We start from the raw sequence: 17,708 nt of genomic DNA on the forward strand, positions 1-17,708 counted from the left end.
GACTGATAATGAACTAACATGTTTTCCACAAATTAAACTGTTTACTGATGGTAAAACAGGCTTTTAATCTCCAAATCTCTCCTCTCTTTCTACAGAACGCCGTTTATAAGGGGGAGTACACCGCCACTCATCCAACAGTCAGATTGTTCTGGGAGGTTTTCCATGAGTTCCCTCTGGAAAAGAAGAAGCAGTTCTTGTGTAAGCCTTTAATTGCCTCCTTACATGATCTGCGTGGCAGTTTAATTCTCTTACCCGCAGTCGCTTTGCAGTGTAATAATTTGCAGGTCATGAGAGCAGATCGTGAAGACAGCAGAGCTGCTTCGTGCTGCTTTAACGAAAGCGAGAACTTTTCAGTGTTAATGAAAATAATCACACATTTCAGGAGTTTTAAATAAAGTGCTACATTCAGATTCAACTGTTTACTTTACAAGACCTCAATTATGCTGAATTCTTTAGTAATAGTAAATGATATGATTAAATAATGTCGAGCATAGTGATTCCGCTGCTGTTGTGGGCAGTGTGGCAGGATGATGTCCTGTTAAAATCACCCTGTGACTCTTGCTCCTAGATCAGAGGTGTCAAACATTTGGCCCGGGGGGGCAGAACTGGCACTCTGAAGGGTCCATTCAGGCCAGCTAACCACAAACCTAACATTTGAACTTATGGGTCGTTCGCTGCAGCTACTTTTAATGAGTCTCTGAATCCAGAATTTCAGGTTTTTCAATCTTAATAATGAGAATAATGCAATTTTTTTTCTTTTTCTTTCTTTTTTTCTGTTCTGTAATTTTACACATTTATTTAAAGTGTATTTAAAGCCCAAAGAGTTCTGTGGGCAGGTTTCTCTGTTAAACAAGCATTTCTTTGCAGTGTAAAAAAACATGCATGTTGTTTTTATTGCAACCAAGAATGACTTTTAGCCAAAATATGAAAATCGGAGCAATATTCTCTGCGAGTCAAAAATTGTCTAGACAGGCAAAGACCAGATTTATTAATAACATCCAGAAACATCAAGCTTGTGTCTGCACAAGAGCACAAACATGTTTCAGAGAGCTTCCCTAATTTTGTTTTACCTCTGTTCTGTATGTCCCCTTTCTGCCTGCAGTGTTCTTGACCGGTAGCGACCGCATTCCCATCCACGGCATGGAGAGCCTGCGCATCATCATCCAGTCTACCACAGCAGAGGAGCACTACCTGCCCGTGGCCCACACCTGCTACAACCTGCTGGACATGCCCCGCTATCAGACCAAAGAGATCCTGCACCGCCGCCTCACTCAGGCCGTGGAGCAGTACGAGGGCTTCAGCCTGGTCTGAGGGGAGTCCCAGGGGAGACTTAACGCACTTTAACAGCAATACACCCCCACGTGAGTGTCAAGAGTGTGAGTGGGCAATTTTTGGACACGGGAGGGTCACTCTGTTTATATATGGTCTAACAAGATCGTTAAGCATCTTGAATCTTAAAGGTCTATGTATGTAAATGCAGAGTGTTATTGCTTTTTTGCTTTGGGCAAAGTTCCTCAGCCTTCCAGGACCATTTAGAGGAGAATCGAATGACTGATAGATAACAGCCAACATGGAAATTAACCAAAAAAGCACTAAATGGACTAAAATGTGCAGAACGACCCTGGATTATGAAAACTTCGGGACCTAAAAACCAGGACCAGAGAAGGTTGAGAAACTCTTAATTTCTTTTTGCTTTGTTTTGTTTGCAAAGCTGTGTATTTTATATTCCTTAAATTCTATTTTTAATCATTAAAGAATCATGTTATTACCTTGAGACAATATATTGCTTTTTGTTACTTTTAATTTATTAAATAGAGTGGTTATTTTTTGACAAAATTAACACACACACACACACACACACACACACACACACACACACACACACACATATATACGTGTATGTAAATAGCACTTTGAATATAATCTTCACTGTGAGGTTGGGAGGAGTGTTAGTCCCGCTGATCCTTTTAAATCTGCCACCAGCATGTCCTCTATGCCTGATTCTGAAAGAGGACAAGTGAGTCAGGCAGGGAGCGAAGCATGCTGAACATCGTTTGCAATCCCTCGTTCTGTTTTAGCTGTGGATCACAGAGCAGCTGACTTTGTTCTTGAACCTGCATTCAACAGTGTTGCCTTTCTACAGCGAAACCTTCTGTACGGAAACAAAACTTTTTTTTTTTTTTTTTGTGGATGTCTGTGCATGTTACAGAGTGAAAGCAAAAACCAGATTGTCATTTAGCAGTGACGTTTTTGGAAATGTGATTATTCGCTTTCTTGCAAGAAAAGCATGTCAGCTGAATATGAAGCATCAGTTAGCATCGTTCAGACTGGTAGCAAATACATGTTTGGCTCCTTCAGATGGACACAAAAAGATCGCACTTCCTGTTGTCATAAGCATGTAGATGTCGCGCTTACAGGCTGTTTAGTTATAGATTTTCTAGCTGAAAGGGGCCGCATCATCTGCGAGGTCGCAATCAAACAAGACCCCATGAGATGACTGTATTTGGACTAATACGCTAAGATGTTGAGTTTGGCATTAGCCGTGATGAGTTATAGAACAAGTCTGCGCCCCTATGTGGTTTTTATGAATGAGGAACTGTAGATACCAGGCTTTAAATACACTTTGTAATTGTATAAAGTTGGGTGTCTTACCATGGCAGTCAGTGGGGATTAACTTAGCCTCAGCCTCCAGTGGCCACTACAGGAATTGCAGTTTTTTTTGTTGTTTTTTTAGTGCTTCGAGGTTTGCTTATAATATCTAAAATGTGACCTTGCCATCATACCTTTGCCCTTGATGACTGTGCCTAGCAACAACATAACCACAGTATGAAAGGTGGAGCTAGTCAAGATAACACCACCCACGGACAGTGAAGACCCTAGCTAATCATTTTTGCCTGAAACTGGACGTGATGAGCGAGGGGACCGGGACAGTCAGCTTATCCTGGCTAATCCTCCTTTGTGACTATAAAATCATTTACAAAATGAACTTCCTGTTTCATTCAGTGTGAGCTAAAACTAACGACTGAGCCCATAAACTCCTCAGAAAAATGTCTACTGAGGTTACAGAGACAGGGAGCCCAGGGCGTGTTCTCCACAAGAGTCGCCCCCTGATGGCCATTCTAAAGAATCCATATTTTACTACAGTCTGTGCGAGCAACAGGTGAAAGACCCAGAAAAAGAGAGCACCTCTCATTTAACCACTCTGGTTTCCAACGATACACACTCCATGTTTGCCGTGGCGTGGATGCAGAGTCTCCTTGATTAGTGCTAATTTTAATCGCTTTCGTGAAGTATTTTGAAACAGATTTTTAGATACACATTCTGATAGTGTGGTCCCTGACACAGATGAGTATCTGAATACAGTCAAAGTCCTTCTTGGCCAACGCAGCGGTATCTCAACAAACCAGGAGTTCGTCCTGTCATCGGTGGTTTCTCTCTTCAATTCCATATAGTCTCTTTCAGTAGACACAGTAGATGGAAATATTCAGGAGGACACGACGATCCCAAACTGTCCAATCACAGCCATCGCAGACTGTGTCCATGTGGCGTGTAGTTACGGTGTAGGCTGCAGGGTTGCAGATTTACAAATATACATCCCCTGTAAGTGTGGATGACAAAAACTGTCATTTTTGTGTTTATGAAACTTTTCTCCCAGCCTTATTCACGCTTCTTTTTTCCCCCTAACAAACACTCTCGTGGCTTCTATAAAATGATGACTTAGACCTCAGAGGGTTAAACAAACTTTGGTCATTTTTGATCATCAGAGCGGCTCTCAGTTGGATTTATTCACCGTGTGACGGAGCCAAACTAGCCGTGTTTTTGCTAGGCCAAGCAAACCGATTCCTCTGTAATGACATTTGAACCGATCTGCTAAGAAGCAAATAAAAACATGTCCCAAAATGTCACATAAACCTAAATATACAAACATTAGAGTTAATAATTGTTATTAGTCTGGTCTCCAAGTGGAGATGAATATTTTAAGAGTGTGGGCAGATGACTTAGTAAACAGTCTGCATATAATAGCCATTTGATGATAAACTGTACCCATCATATTATTCCAAAAGTCGCCCTGATGATGTATAAATATTCCTGCAGTGACACCTCGCAGTACAAGATAACATTTAATTAGGTTGTGTATTAGCGTGACGTGCGTGGAATGGTCTCGCATATATATATACATATATATTTTATATACATTTCATACACGACAGTGGTGTTAATGTGACTTTGGGCAGTAAAATGACTCGATGTGTTCTGACTAACACGTCCTCTCAGCAATAACAACCTGAAGCAGCCCACTTCTGTACTCACAGCTCTGGGCCAAACATATAAAGGTCTCAAATGCTGGCAGTTCATCTTATTGCTTAGTTCTATACTGCATGTACACACACACACATAAACACACACACACACATATTCAATCAATATTTGTCTGATTAAGGCTCCTGCAGAGTTTAGTCCTATGCAAAGGTTTGTGCAGCCCTTGACTTTTTTGCACCTTTAAATGTGCTAGAGAATAAGTTTTTTTTTTTTTTAAATCATTATTTGTCTGAAATTTACTCAAAGCTCTCTGTTCCAGCCAAGGTTTTCAATAAAATACAGTATAAAAGCAAGACTTCTGTGTGGCCTGTGATTGCATTTGAGCTTCCTCATTAAATTACTTGAATTCATGACCGGCATGTCCTATGACCAGATGGACCAGATGTGATGCCTCTGATTCATAGAGTTGTTTTTTAGTTGTTATCTGAGCACCTGCTGTTAAGGTTAAGGTTCTTGTTTCAGTATAGTTTATTTTTAATTGATATTTTATGAGGGGCGTATGTCAGAGGTGAGATTTCAGGTGTTACAAGAAAAAAAAAGTTTTTGAAAGCAGTTCACTCCCAGTCTTCCAAACGTTCAGACTCAGTGAACATGCTTCATCAGCCGAGATGTTTGAGATCAACTGACTGACCTTGAAGGAGAGGTCAAAGGTCACACATGACATATTTTAAATCCTTACATGGTATAAAGCTTTTTGTCAATTTTATACCAATAAATCATTAAGTTGAACTGAAGACCATGATGGGTGAAAGCCAAATTTTAATATACCACATATAATCTTTTATATGTACATTCATATTTAAACAATTTTATTTATTTAATTTGGTGCTGTAGTTTTTTTTTTATACACGCTTTTAATCCCCGTTTTATTTCCTTTTATTACTTTCCTTCCTGCCATCGCACAGTGCTCTAGGGAGGTCCTTACCTTCCTGTATAAAGCGCCTCGAGGCAGCTGATGTTGTGATTTGCTGCTATATAAATAAACCGACTGATCTCAGATCTGTCTGTAAAGTCCTTCGACTGGATGAGTGAACATTCGCAACCTCACAAAGGAAAAACACAGAGCCCAAAAAACCTTCAGTAAAAATATGATTTCATTCACATTATATACAAAATACAATTTATGTACTAAAATGTACACACTCAGTTCATTAAGCCCGGCCAGTGTTTACATTCAGTGAAAACAAAATTCACACTGATTACCATCCAGAAAATTGGAGAGAAAAAAAAGGGATAAAGTACTCGCTCACAGAAATGTAAACATATACGATGATCCATATTTACAAACAAACAAACTACAGCGAGGACCAGAGGACGAGGCTTCGTCGACCACGCCCGCGCTCGCCTCAGAACTGGCCTTGTCAGTGTTAATCGGTGTGAGCAAACACAGCAGTGATTTAAAGGGGACGATAGCTTATTTAACATCAAGTAAATGAGGGGAAAGCAGGTTAAGGCGTACAAAAACACAGCAAGTGTCAGTGGTCATCTTGAAACTGGGTGATTTCCAGGAGATGAAAGATTTTGGCTCACTGTGTGCGCTCTGAGCTGCTGTCTTTGGGCCCCAGTGAAAGAGGAAACCACTTCTTTCAAACGATAAAACTTTTACAGAAGAGGATTTAATGCTGTGGTCACAAGTGAAACTTCGGTACTGTCAGCATGATTGAGTAACATCTCCTTTAGAAAAATACACGCGATCCTTAAAAAGCAGCGACAATTTTATAGCTAATGACCGAATTATCAAGTGTTTTGGGGTTTTTTTTGGTTTTTTTAAGACTTCTACGGCTGTGCAGGAGACAAACATTCAAAATAAATTATCAGCAATACAAGTGTGATTCAGTTTAATTTGTGCGTATGTTGCTTCGTCCGGAGTGACGTCCCCTCCTCGAGGTGAGGCGACGACAACGTTTTTCCAGGCGCAGCAGTTTGACGGAGGGAAACCCTGCCGAGCTCGACGGAGCGCGTCAACAGCATCCAACAGCGAGGAAAACATGACTGTTTCTAGCAAGGTGAGATGTGTTGACTGTGACACTGGAGACACAGCACCAGTCCTCTTATTGAGTCTTTGTTTTATTCAGATGAATTTAGTTGAGTCTCTTTTGCTGATGAGCACTTCGAGCAGCCGCAGTTTGGCTTTGACGTGCTTGTATTCGTTGTACTCCACAGCCAGTGGGGAGCGGTCCTCCTTCTGCACGTTCCTGCAGGAACAAGGCGGCAAACGTTACGACGCTGCGAGAAAAAAACCTTTGTGTCGAGGTTTCTTATTATGCAGTTCCAAATATTTGACATTGACAAACTCTTTTTTCTTACCTTCCGTTTTGTCTAAAAAACTGGTCCTCAAACTCTTTCAAGTTCTTGCGAATCCTCTTCTTCTCCTCTCTCGTCTCTTGGAGCTGCTCTACAAGTTCCTGCCTGTGGGGTGAGGAGAAATGTTTTTTAAATGTCTCACATTAAAATATACACAGACTTCCAGCATTTACAAAAAAAAAACCAAAAATCAACAACTTTGGCTCGGTTTTTGTTTTTTTGTATTACACAGGTCACACAGGTGGGAGGCAACCTGTCTCCAAACAAATTAAGTCTGACTTGGACTGACTGCAACTGCTCTGCAACACAATGGCGAAAGTTTGTAAACAACCGCTGGCTGATAAACACTTTGCTATTAATTTGAATGGGTGTGCGCTCATGAGTGTAATGTTTCTTTGCAACAGCAAACTTGATTTAATTCCTTGCCAGATGGTTGTATCCTGGTTATATTCCTATATAAAGGCAAGGTTAGTGGGCAACTTTGTTTAGAGGAATTTCTAAATTTGTGCTCTGGTTGGATTTCTGTGTATGTAGACAGTGATAGATCTGCAATTTTTGCTGATTTATCGGGATTAATCCTCTCAAACAGACCCAAATCAGTCACAAACTGACAGTAAAAGTACTTACATAGTAGCTGAGTGCAGGTTGGACAGCCTCGTGTCCATCGTGTTCTTGGACGGGGAAAGTTCGTCCACGGGTGAAATGAAACCATCCACTTCCTCATCCGCGTGCTCCAGGAAGCTGAACACGCCGATGTCGGGTCGCACGGTCACGGTGAACTGGGTCTTGGAGTCTCCGTCGTCCTCCGAGCCGTCCTCTTCCTCCTACAAAGAGAGCGAGGGAGGCTTTAGACTCAACGGGCTGCAAGGGAGGGGAGGGGGCAGAGGGTCTCATCGTGCAGTGAGCGCTGTTGCAGCAGGCGGCCTCCTGGGCTCAAATACTGCAGGGCGTGAGGATCGTGCAGTGTTAGTGAACAGAGGTTAGAAATCACCGCGATGGTCGTCATTTGGAATCATTTGTTTTTATGAATGGGAGTTAATCAGGCCACCTTTATTCAACTAAAACTGTTCAATTAATACAGAAAATTAAAAAAAAAAAAAAAAAAAGGTGTCCACAGAGTGCCTGCAAACAGTGCTGGAAAAATAATGATAACAATGATACATTTTTAATATACTGTATGCACATATTTGCTGTTTAGGAAAAATAAACCAGTATTCCAGCCTTGTTTTAGGCACTTAAATCACAACAAGCTTTAACCCATTTAATATACACTTACATCATTACATCAATCACAGAGTGATTCATAGATCAGCAACTACTGATTCAACACTTCTACAGTTGCCCGTTTCCGCAGCAGGAAACAGGCAACTGCCCAATCAACAGGCAGCAATCAGGCTCATTAGAGGGCAAATGGTAGTAAATATAAAGGGGGAGGAGGGGTGGGAGTTTAGCAGGTGAGGAAGAGGGAGCCGGTTCACTGATTATTAAGCAGCAGCAATGGCTCTTCACCTTGATATCATCGAAGAAGAGTGCGGTTTCACCCTCGATAATGGGCTGTAGGAGGGGACCTCTGCGCTTGCTGGAGGGAGAGCCCTGTGGTGACGGTCGAGAAGGAGGAGTTAACCACGCTGAGACGCTAACTCTGACCTTTTTTCTTTTTTTTACAGCACTTCACACTTTTCTGTCAAGTTTAAGCACATTTAACGTTTTTTTTTGTTCTATGTTTGAGCTCCTCTGTCTGCTCCTCTGCGTCTCCATGTCAGGAACATTATGGCAGCAGGCTCAGCCTGCGTGGTGCGGATTAGATGCAGTGCATTATATAGTGCACATAATGCAGATCATGTCTTACATCATAAAGATGTTCAGTAAATAACTTTACTGAGAGCTTTACACTTAGTCCATAAGCAGATTTATTTTCCTATATTTCTGAAATATAAATATTTAAAAATACATTTTAAGAACTGGCCGTGTTTATCTTCCAATTATTTAACTTGGCTGTGTTGTTTTTCACTTCCTGAGCCTCTTCAACACTCTGCTGTCACTTCCTGTGACCTCAGCCTGTAACCTCTGAACTTGCTTTACGAGCGCTCTGAAAGCTGCTTCATGGCTGCTGTCCGTTCCCAGCAGCAGGTGCTAAAGCCGGCACGAGCTGGGATTAAGTGTCTGTGCATGTTTTGAGAGTGTGGCTTTAAACCCGGCAGGATGTGATACTTACTATGACAGGAATGGTGGAGGCTCTACACAGGATCTGCTTCACCAGGCGATATCTGTCGTACACCGGCTTCATGATTTGCCTCTCGCTCTTCGTCATCTGCTCCAGGTGGGGAGAACAAAGATACACTGTTAGCACAGTTTTATCAAATTTCTGTCATCCTCTCTACCTGCACGCTAACTAGCTAACAAAATTACAGCAAAACCATTTTTCTTCACTATAAGATCTCTGCAGGGCGTGATATGTAACTGTACTGATAGGAATAAAAATTACGGCATCTGGATTTGGTCCAGACAAACTGGTATGGGTTCAGCTTTATTTGCAAAACTGGGCAAATTTTTGCATTTAAAATGTCTAAAATAAAACAAACACATCGTCCATCTCGCTCGTCACAATCTGTGCTCGTTTACTCGACACGGGAGGGTGGAGGGAGGCTTACCGGTCGGCCGTGGATACTCTCGTAGTAGAGAAGAGCTTTCTGCAGGGCGACTTTCTCTGCGGCGATCTGCTCCCGTGTCATATCCTGTTAGCAGGAGACAGGAAGTGAGTCACTCGCCTTTTAAAAGTGACAAGAGTTCAGTCCGTGTTGCTCGCAGCAAAACTTATCTGGCTCTGTGTGATAATTTAAAACTTTAAAATTTATGCTTTAAACATGTAAAGTCTTTTGGCTTTTAATGTTTTATTCCATCGTCTGTGTGAGCCAACATAGCCGCGGATTCACCTTGATGTCCTCGGGGCGGTTCACCTCGTCCCTCTTCTCCTGCAGCTTCTTCTGAATTCCTTCCAGGGTGCTTTCCACCGGCGGCTTCGACACCTTCTCCTGCTGAGGTTTCTTCTCCAGCTGCGAGCCGAAACTTTTGGGCAGCGTGTTGCTGCGCTGGCGGGGCTGAGGCGTCAGGTCCTCCTCAGACTTCATCAGCTTGTGTTCTGGTGAAGAAGACGGGAACCAGAGCTTTTCAGTAAGTTGTGTAGAAAGGCGGGACGAGTTTGGAAGTGATCCAATCAGAAGCAAGTTAGATGCCTGAATCATGACTAAAACTAGATCAAATTAATTGTTAGAATGTGTGCGCGTGTGTTACCTTTTAGCTCTTTGCGAAGCCTAGCCAGTTCATTCATCCACCGCAGCACTTCTGGGTTTGCAGCTTTGTCACTGTGAGAGGGCTGCGTGGAGGAAAAGAAGAAAAAAAACCAGATGATCAGCTGCTCTTTCAAAATAAAATACCTACAATTACTGTTCACATGAGGATAACAGTGTAAATCTGAAGAAGGGCTCTGCCTTGTTGTTTAGGCAGAGCCCTACTTGGTGTAATGATGCACCTCTGACAGTCAATATTCTTGTTTATGTTTCACAGAAACATCATTACAGTCTGACTTTAAGGCGCGGGGCTTTATTAACAATGACGAATGAACCGGTCGTTACTACCTACCCTGTATTTTCGCTCCTCTTCATACTTCTCCTCAAACCTGTGGATCTTTTTCTTCAGTATATGAATCCTCTTTGTGAGCTGGGCGGAGGTCAGCTCCTCTCTTTCATCATCACAGGAGCCAAGCGATGAACTCCGCCTGCGACTGTAGAGATAAATGATGCTGTTACAGCTCCCAGTTCCTTCCTTCCAGCTCTGCAAAAGCACACGTCAGCTTACCTGATGAACGAGTGAGCGTTAGGTGGTGATGGAGGCACTTCCGTGTCATCCAGGTACTGCTGGGAGTGTCCGTAGGCGTAAAACCGAGGGGAGACCATCGGGTCGCTGGACTCCTCCAGGAGCTGGCGGATCAGACGCCCCCCACAGTGAGGGGACAGCCTGGCCTCCTCGCGGTCCATGCTCTCCCTCTGCAGCGAGTACGCCGGGGTTGGTTCTGAGTGACACAAAAACAAAAATGTAAAGATTTTCATCGCACTTTCATCATTCTGCACACGCAAGACATAAGAGAATGTGAAAAAACAACAGATTAGTCAGCACATCGGCACATTCATGCATGGAAAGTCCTTAACGTTGGGACAATATGATGCCGGAAAACCAGCCGCATTGAGAAAAGCCTTCTTAAATCCGTTAGCTCTGCCAACCAAAACAGGTACCGCCATCAACTTATCTCTACTTTAAAAATCAAGAAGACATTTAACTGGAGAAAAATACTGCCAAAAAAAGACTTTACAGGTGTGATGTTGTGCAAGCACTAAAACATCCGATGTGAGTTCATGGGCACTGTTATCAGAACACATTCAGCTGCTCTTTGGTGGCTAGCACGCTACCGAATGTCACATTTCACATATTTTCCTGTTGGGTTATATATGTATATTTTGTGAAGTCAAAGAGCAAATATAGGAGGTCAAAATGTGAAAGGGTCCTGGGAAAGTCAAACAGCATGCACAGCTCATTTTCTAAAATCAGCCCCGGTTCTCATCCTGAAGACGCCAGACAGCGACTTCTCTCCCTGCTAACATCATCGCGGAGCCTCTCTGGCTCTGTGGAAGGTTCTGGATGTGCTTCTGTGGGAAAAAAATAAATAAAAAGAATTTCCTCTGGGGCTCAGCAGTCACAGATGTTGCTCTGAAACTGTGGGTAAGACACACCCACCCGGCCTCTCTCTCTCTTTATTCATCCCTTGGTTACAGAGTCTCCACTCTGGCAATAATTATGCTTGGTGAAAATAGCCGTGCAGATACCCCTGACAATCGCCGGGCTATTAATAAAGCCCGGCACTCTGTGGGATAATGTCAGGGCGTGACCCCTGATGAGAGGTACAGTGATGAGCTTGTGTTTTAGTTTCCACTCGGCACGTCGACAGGGGAACGGCGCATCTGTTCGAGCACGTGTGCGTTAGAGAGAGCGACAGAGCAGACCGAGGATGAGCTGATTGTTTAAAAGTTAAACTAGAAGCTCTCTACGAAATGTCTCAAAACATAAAAGTCAGCAGGAACTCTGATGTAGATTTCATGGAATAGGAGACACCCATAAAACCAGGTGTCGGGTGATGAAAAACATGCGGGGGAGACGTTACACCGAGAAAACAGATAAAAGGGAGTAAAAACAAGCGCTGAAGGAAACCAACTGTCAGTGTAAACATTCAAAGTGTCAGTATGCAACCAGGAAAATATGCACGCCCTGTCCAACACCGCACATGCATATTTTTCTTAGCTGGGGTGGGTTAAGGTGTATGAGAAATGATTTAGCTCAAATTCCAGCTCGGGAGTCCCGGGGGGTCCTCCTTCACTTCCAGGTACGTGCAGTTCATCGAGTAGCAGGGCTCTCGCTTGTTAGAGCTCTCTCACAGCAAACAAACCTCAGTCAGACTGAAGGTCTTCCTTTGAGGCCTATTATCAAGCTTAGTGCAGTGTAGCCGTCCAGTAAGGCTTCACGGCATTTGAAATTAATCCTTTAAATCAAGTGCTCGCTGATGGCTGAGGATTAACTGGACTAATGAAACAAAAAAAATACGCCGGTGTGCCATTTCACTAAAGGTCGTGTGTGCGTGCGTGTGCGCAGGCGTGCCACCCTTTGCCACAATGTTCCCGATCACTCAAGCATGTTGCCATGCAGCGGTAAAAGTCAGACAGACAGACTTTCCTTTCTTTCACTCTGGCATCTCACTCGCAGAAAAGGCCAGTCAGCACTGACAGTGATGTTAGTGGGAGACTTACCATCGCAACAACTTGGATAGAAAATGCTTTTGAAATCAAGGAAAGGGGAGTTACAAAACGGAGAATCTAGAGGAACAAAAGAGGGAAATGGGGGGGGGATGGAGAAGGAGAAGAGGACAAGATGAAGGAAGATAAACAAAGAAAGAGAAGTAAGAAATAAGCCAAAGAACTAGCAGGCATCCTTCCTGCTGAATCAGTTACTGGAAATTAAACTAATACACAGACACATAAACTTTAATGGTCTTGTGGGACACGTGAGATCCATAACTGTGTCTCCCGCTGTCTGAAAAAAAATCGGCCACTGTTGTTTCCACCACCGCTGGCACACAGGCGGGGGACACCAAATATCAGGTCATGCTAGAACTTTACTGGGACAAAGGTCTCCAACCCCTGCCTGAAGCCCTCATTCACCCACATGGCCATTTGGCCCGCAGTATGCCTTCTGTACAGTATGCAGCAATTCCTCTCTGGCACTCTGTGCTGATGAATAATCTTGCCAACTACACGGAAATACAGTTCAGCTTTGCACAATACTTGCACGCACCATGACCAGCGCTGCTTGTTCTCATGTGAAGCAGCCTGTCACAGCCAATCATGCAGGCGCCCTGTTTCCACAGCTTAGTTATGCATTCAGGACACAATGTACAGAACACAGGGGAGGTGGGGGGAGTTTAAGGAAGAGGAAGAAAGGGGTGAAAAAATTGACAAGATGCAAAGGATGGTATACAAATGAGTAAAACCGCCACGTGGACTGAATAAAGAGCTGTAACTCACTGCGGTGTGCCTCACTAGAACACAAATTACATTTTAACTACAAGCATATAAACACACCGTCTACCAGGCTGGGCAAAATCGCTCAAACCATGACTTCAAACAACCTAAACAGCATAATATCTCAGACACAACACTTCACTATGAGACAACAACAAATCTAAAGCTTGCTGGTGTTTTCCCTCTATGAGGTCCGGCCACTAGAGAGCTCCACCAAACACGCAATTGCCCACTAATGCTCCAAACACGCGGCTGCTGAAAGTGACAGGCTGCTTGCATGATTCTTGCTTCAAACAGGAAGCAGCAGCGGTGGCGGAGGCAGTGAGAGTCAAAGCCAATCGCTGCAGCGGAAAGATGTCAACACAACATGCAGACACATGTCCTTCCAGTGTGCGAATGAACACGTTGGCCATCATTCCAGAGTACAGTTCAGCAAAAGCCTTGGCTTTCACCAATCAACACAGAAACCTCCACCCTTGCAATACCCTGACAACACAATCGAAAGTGCGCACAGCGCAGTCACGGCAAAAACAAACACATTAATAACAAGCTCGAGAGAGGTCTGACGGCTAAAGGACGGCTCTTTTTGCAAATTCTCTTAACAGTAATGCCACTTGATAAGCCAGGATCAATAAATTAGGATCCCGCGTACAGCTGACATCTCAGGCACGCGCAGAGACGTCAACATCTAAATGGAGCACGAACTTTAACAGTTCAGCCATGATCAATAAACTCTCCAAACCTAACCTAAGTTTGTGCAGCCAGCTGATTGGTACGCTGTTATCGCCGTCCATGCCAACCCTTTAATGATTGATTTGTGAGCGAAAACAACAGCAGTGGTCATCTGTTGCTAAGCCTGCACACAGGCTTTCCACATAGGTGATAGATTCTGCTAGAACCTCACTGTTTACTCTTTAAATAAAACCATAGATCGAGTATTTGCTGCACTTTCATATTTTCCTCATGGGAGATGAAGGCAGTACTGCAATCCTTCTAACCAAGCAAACAAACACGTCTCTGGTGTCTCTCCTGCAGAAATAGTTAGCCTAGGGAACCTAGAGGATCTTTAACAATTAAATTCTGCAGGAAAAGCAGAAGCAGCATGCTTCAGGAGGAGGAGCAGATGAGGCAGCAGAAGGTGTGCAGCTGCGACCCAAACACCCAACCTGGGGTGGAGGATCCTGAACCTGCTGTCTGGACATGTGTGTCCTTTTGTTCAGACAAACTGTAAACGGGCTAAAAGCAAAGGAAAGAAACATCTAAGCAACAGCCAGGTGGTCTCCAGGCTCACCTCCCCAGTTGTTGTCCTCAGTCAGTGCTGTCAGGTCCAACCGGGGCACGTCCTCACAGCTTGTCTTCTCGCAGTCTGAGTCCGGGCCGCGCACCTCTCCGCCGACCCTACCCGCGTCACAAGTGACCGGCGACTCCTGGATCTTCATCGTCTTCAACGTCTGCACAACCATGAGAGAAAGGAAACGAGCGCTCAACAACAACAGGCTGCCTGTGAACACACTCTTTAAGTTGAGTCACACACTCCCTCAGACTAGCCCTGCCCTAATGTAGGGGGCTGCTCCCTGGCTGCGATTGGCTCCCCTAGTTGGTCAAAACATCCTCCCATCTGTCTTTAGCCGACTGCTAGAGAGCAGGAGCGGCTTCGCTCCGCCTTCTCCTTCATCCACAGGATTCCCCTCGCCCCTCCCGCTCTTCTTTTCCCCCTCTCTCTTCTCTCCACGGTAGATTTCCCTGCTTTTTCTCTGGCTTGACATGCATATATTCCCCACCCGCCCAGCTCTGGACTTGTTTAACAGCAGCAAGAGCAGAAGGGAGGGGTGTGCTGGAGACACACAGAGAGACAGAGGAACAGAGAGCGAGGGAGGAGGGGCGTGAAGCGAGAACAAGAAAAAGCACAAATCGTGAGCCAGCACACGTAGACTGACTGAGTGATTTTTTTTTTTGCCCCCCCTCCCTGCATCTCTCTCTCTCTGCAGACAAAAAATCAGATGAAGCAAAAGAACTTCATGTAATCCACTTCCTGCTTTTTTTTTAGTCCACATCTTTACCCATCAGCCTCTCCCTCTTTTTCCTATTTTTAGATTTGAGACTATCCAAAAATTCCACTTTGCTTATCCGAGATCAGAGCTGTTCCGTCGACCTTGGGCCGCACTGTAAATAATTTAGTTGAAAGGACTCGCACTTAGCAGCTCATGCATTTTCAACATATCAGTTAAATCTGTCCAGGCGTGGGACCAAACTATTTTTAGGGAAAACAAATCAGGACTCACAGCTACTAGACGGCTTAAAGGAAAGAGCTGCACTGTAATGTAGCTTTGTTTTGTTTTTTGGTTAATGATAGTTGTTGTTGATGATAATGACAGATTACTGTAGGAAAGAATAATCAGTCTCAGGTATGTGCATATGTATCCTTGTAGCTTTAGCGGAGGGCGCAGGGCCCAAAACAGGGTGTTATCAAGACTCCTCAGCTGTTTTGTGGGAAACAGCTCTGATGTCATGTGAACCACAGAGGATATGACCAGGATTTAATGGTGCCTGGAGAGAACGTGCAGACTGTGACGGACAAACAGAAGAAACTTCCCCCTTGACGCATTTACCGTCACTGCTCTCAAATCAATGTACTCCCAAAGTACACACACACTCACAAACCACGCAGCATCAGTTTATCTAAGAATGAATGCCTCCACATACACCCCCCCTTCATACACACAAGCCTTTAAAGCGCAGTGCACCATACTACAGCACATCATCCGACATGTTCTCAGTATTTCTTTACATTGTCAGACAAAGGCACTTTTGTTCGCCCCTTTGCAGCATCTGGCACATGCGTGACATGCCCAAGTATTTGTGAGTATTTATTGGCTCCAGTCTTATCAGACGCTTTCACAGAGTCCCACAAACGGTCAGATCCACTGTGGTCTTTGAGTAAAACAACCTTCTCCTTGAATTGATGTTTGTTTAGCTTGTATGAAGCCAATCCTGTCTACTTGTGTTTCTTTAGTGGGCGAGTCTTCTTCATAGCTGAATAACAGGTAAACTGTTCATATTCAGAAGGAACAATTAATAACTCTGAAACTTGACCGTCATTATTTCATTTACAAAAGGCATTTTTTGAAGCAGGGTATCCTGACTTGTATTCTAGGAAAAACATTAATACAGAATAGCCACGCCCACCCTATGAGCTCTGCAAATTAGTCCCAGTGGATGTGTTTACAACTCCAATGAAACGCAACAATCCCTGTGGTCATAAAAGCAACAACATGAGAGTGGTTACATCTAATCCGATGATCTCCTTTTTTGCAACTCTTAAATTAAGGTGAGACCTAAATAAGACCTTTTATATGTCTGTGAAGGACCTTTTATACATTTAATAAAATCCAACTGGGACGCAAAATTGTGAAAATCCAAACAATGACTGTAGTTTTTCTTATTTGACCCCAAAGGAGCCAGAACGCCTTCAGCACGTCACCCCTTTTCTCCTCACACCCTTTTATATGTAAATGACGTTTCAGAGTCATAAACCTTCTGCTCGCTTTCAATGCCTGATTAGTTCATCCTACTTGTTCTGGTACATTTGATTAGCTGACAGTAAAAGTACTCACAGAAATTCTGCTGTAAGGAAAACAAGTTGCGACTTGTTCATTCAAACTAATTTATTACAATCACGAATTAATTTTAACCTGCTTGACTTAAAAGACTAGTCAGCTGTTTGGCAGGCAGCCAGTGCTCTAAGAAAGCTCTGTTCAAGCTTACTGTATGTATCATTTATAGTTGGCAGCAAATTGAGCATTACATGCTACCATTATCACTTTCCCCATACAAGTGTACTGTTTCGTGATAACAGAAACATCTTTCTTTAATTACCCTCAAACACTTATTTTGAAATGAAACTTTAACTAGACTAAAAAAACAAAAACAAAAAATAAATAAAACTTGTTAGGGAAATAAGGGTTTGCTTCAGCTAGTTATCACGAGTAGCTAGTTTTCTTAACAGATGAACTGACTCGTGACTGTGACTGTTGAGAAACTGACTTGAACCAGCCGGCACCAGGCGGGTCAACTTGTTTTCCTTACTGGTTCCTGATAAGCCTGATTACCCATGATCAACACTTCCAAGTGCATCAAGAACAATTCACTGAATGGTTGATAAGCAAATTAAATTACATCCGTGGATTGCTGGCTTGTTTAGAGAACAAAGAACCCTCCTCAAAAGTAATTTAACCAAGAAAATCCTTTTTTTGTAGTTTTTAGTAGCAGTGAGTATTGATTACTTCTATACTTGTCCCTTGTTGGTTACTGTGCTTTATGTTCTTTTTCTAAAGTGTTACCAGTGTGGCAGATGGCCATCAGACAAATGAAGTGTGCACTCATTTGTTTTTATCATGTAATGTGATGAGAAGCAGCAACAGCGCCGGTTCTGTTTTCTCAGAACAACTAATCAAACTGATA

At 43.4% G+C, this 17,708-nt stretch overlaps 2 protein-coding genes across 9 annotated transcripts in view; one reads left to right on the top strand and one right to left on the bottom strand.

Annotated features, from left to right (window-relative positions):
• Nucleotides 1-4,613, top strand: part of herc3 (HECT and RLD domain containing E3 ubiquitin protein ligase 3) — a 33,849-nt gene extending 29,236 nt beyond the window's left edge. For both annotated transcript variants that reach the window (XM_084931600.1, XM_084931601.1), the window contains 2 exons: nucleotides 96-198; nucleotides 1,103-4,613. In XM_084931600.1, the coding sequence (XP_084787726.1) occupies nucleotides 96-198; nucleotides 1,103-1,311 (312 nt within the window). In that variant the 3' untranslated portion in view covers nucleotides 1,312-4,613. The remainder of the gene's footprint in view (nucleotides 1-95; nucleotides 199-1,102) is intronic.
• A 783-nt stretch (nucleotides 4,614-5,396) lies between these two features.
• The window catches only part of fam13a (family with sequence similarity 13 member A), a 53,559-nt gene continuing 41,247 nt past the window's right edge, over nucleotides 5,397-17,708 (bottom strand). For 4 of the 7 annotated variants that reach the window (XM_084931596.1, XM_084931595.1, XM_084931594.1 and 1 more), the window contains 12 exons: nucleotides 14,539-14,698; nucleotides 12,477-12,542; nucleotides 10,480-10,693; nucleotides 10,264-10,405; nucleotides 9,916-9,997; nucleotides 9,558-9,763; nucleotides 9,276-9,359; nucleotides 8,840-8,935; nucleotides 8,134-8,217; nucleotides 7,252-7,448; nucleotides 6,628-6,729; nucleotides 5,397-6,515 (listed from right to left, as the gene is read on the bottom strand). In XM_084931596.1, coding sequence (XP_084787722.1) covers nucleotides 6,392-6,515; nucleotides 6,628-6,729; nucleotides 7,252-7,448; nucleotides 8,134-8,217; nucleotides 8,840-8,935; nucleotides 9,276-9,359; nucleotides 9,558-9,763; nucleotides 9,916-9,997; nucleotides 10,264-10,405; nucleotides 10,480-10,693; nucleotides 12,477-12,542; nucleotides 14,539-14,698 — 1,557 coding nt within the window. In that variant the 3' untranslated portion in view covers nucleotides 5,397-6,391. The remainder of the gene's footprint in view (nucleotides 6,516-6,627; nucleotides 6,730-7,251; nucleotides 7,449-8,133; nucleotides 8,218-8,839; nucleotides 8,936-9,275; nucleotides 9,360-9,557; nucleotides 9,764-9,915; nucleotides 9,998-10,263; nucleotides 10,406-10,479; nucleotides 10,694-12,476; nucleotides 12,543-14,538; nucleotides 14,699-17,708) is intronic. The other 3 variants (XM_084931597.1, XM_084931598.1, XM_084931599.1) reach the window with 3 other exon arrangements.

This window comes from Perissodus microlepis, chromosome 6, assembly GCF_051167445.1.
Source record: "Perissodus microlepis isolate ML-2025 ecotype Zambia chromosome 6, ASM5116744v1, whole genome shotgun sequence".
Lineage (NCBI taxonomy): Eukaryota > Metazoa > Chordata > Actinopteri > Cichliformes > Cichlidae > Perissodus > Perissodus microlepis.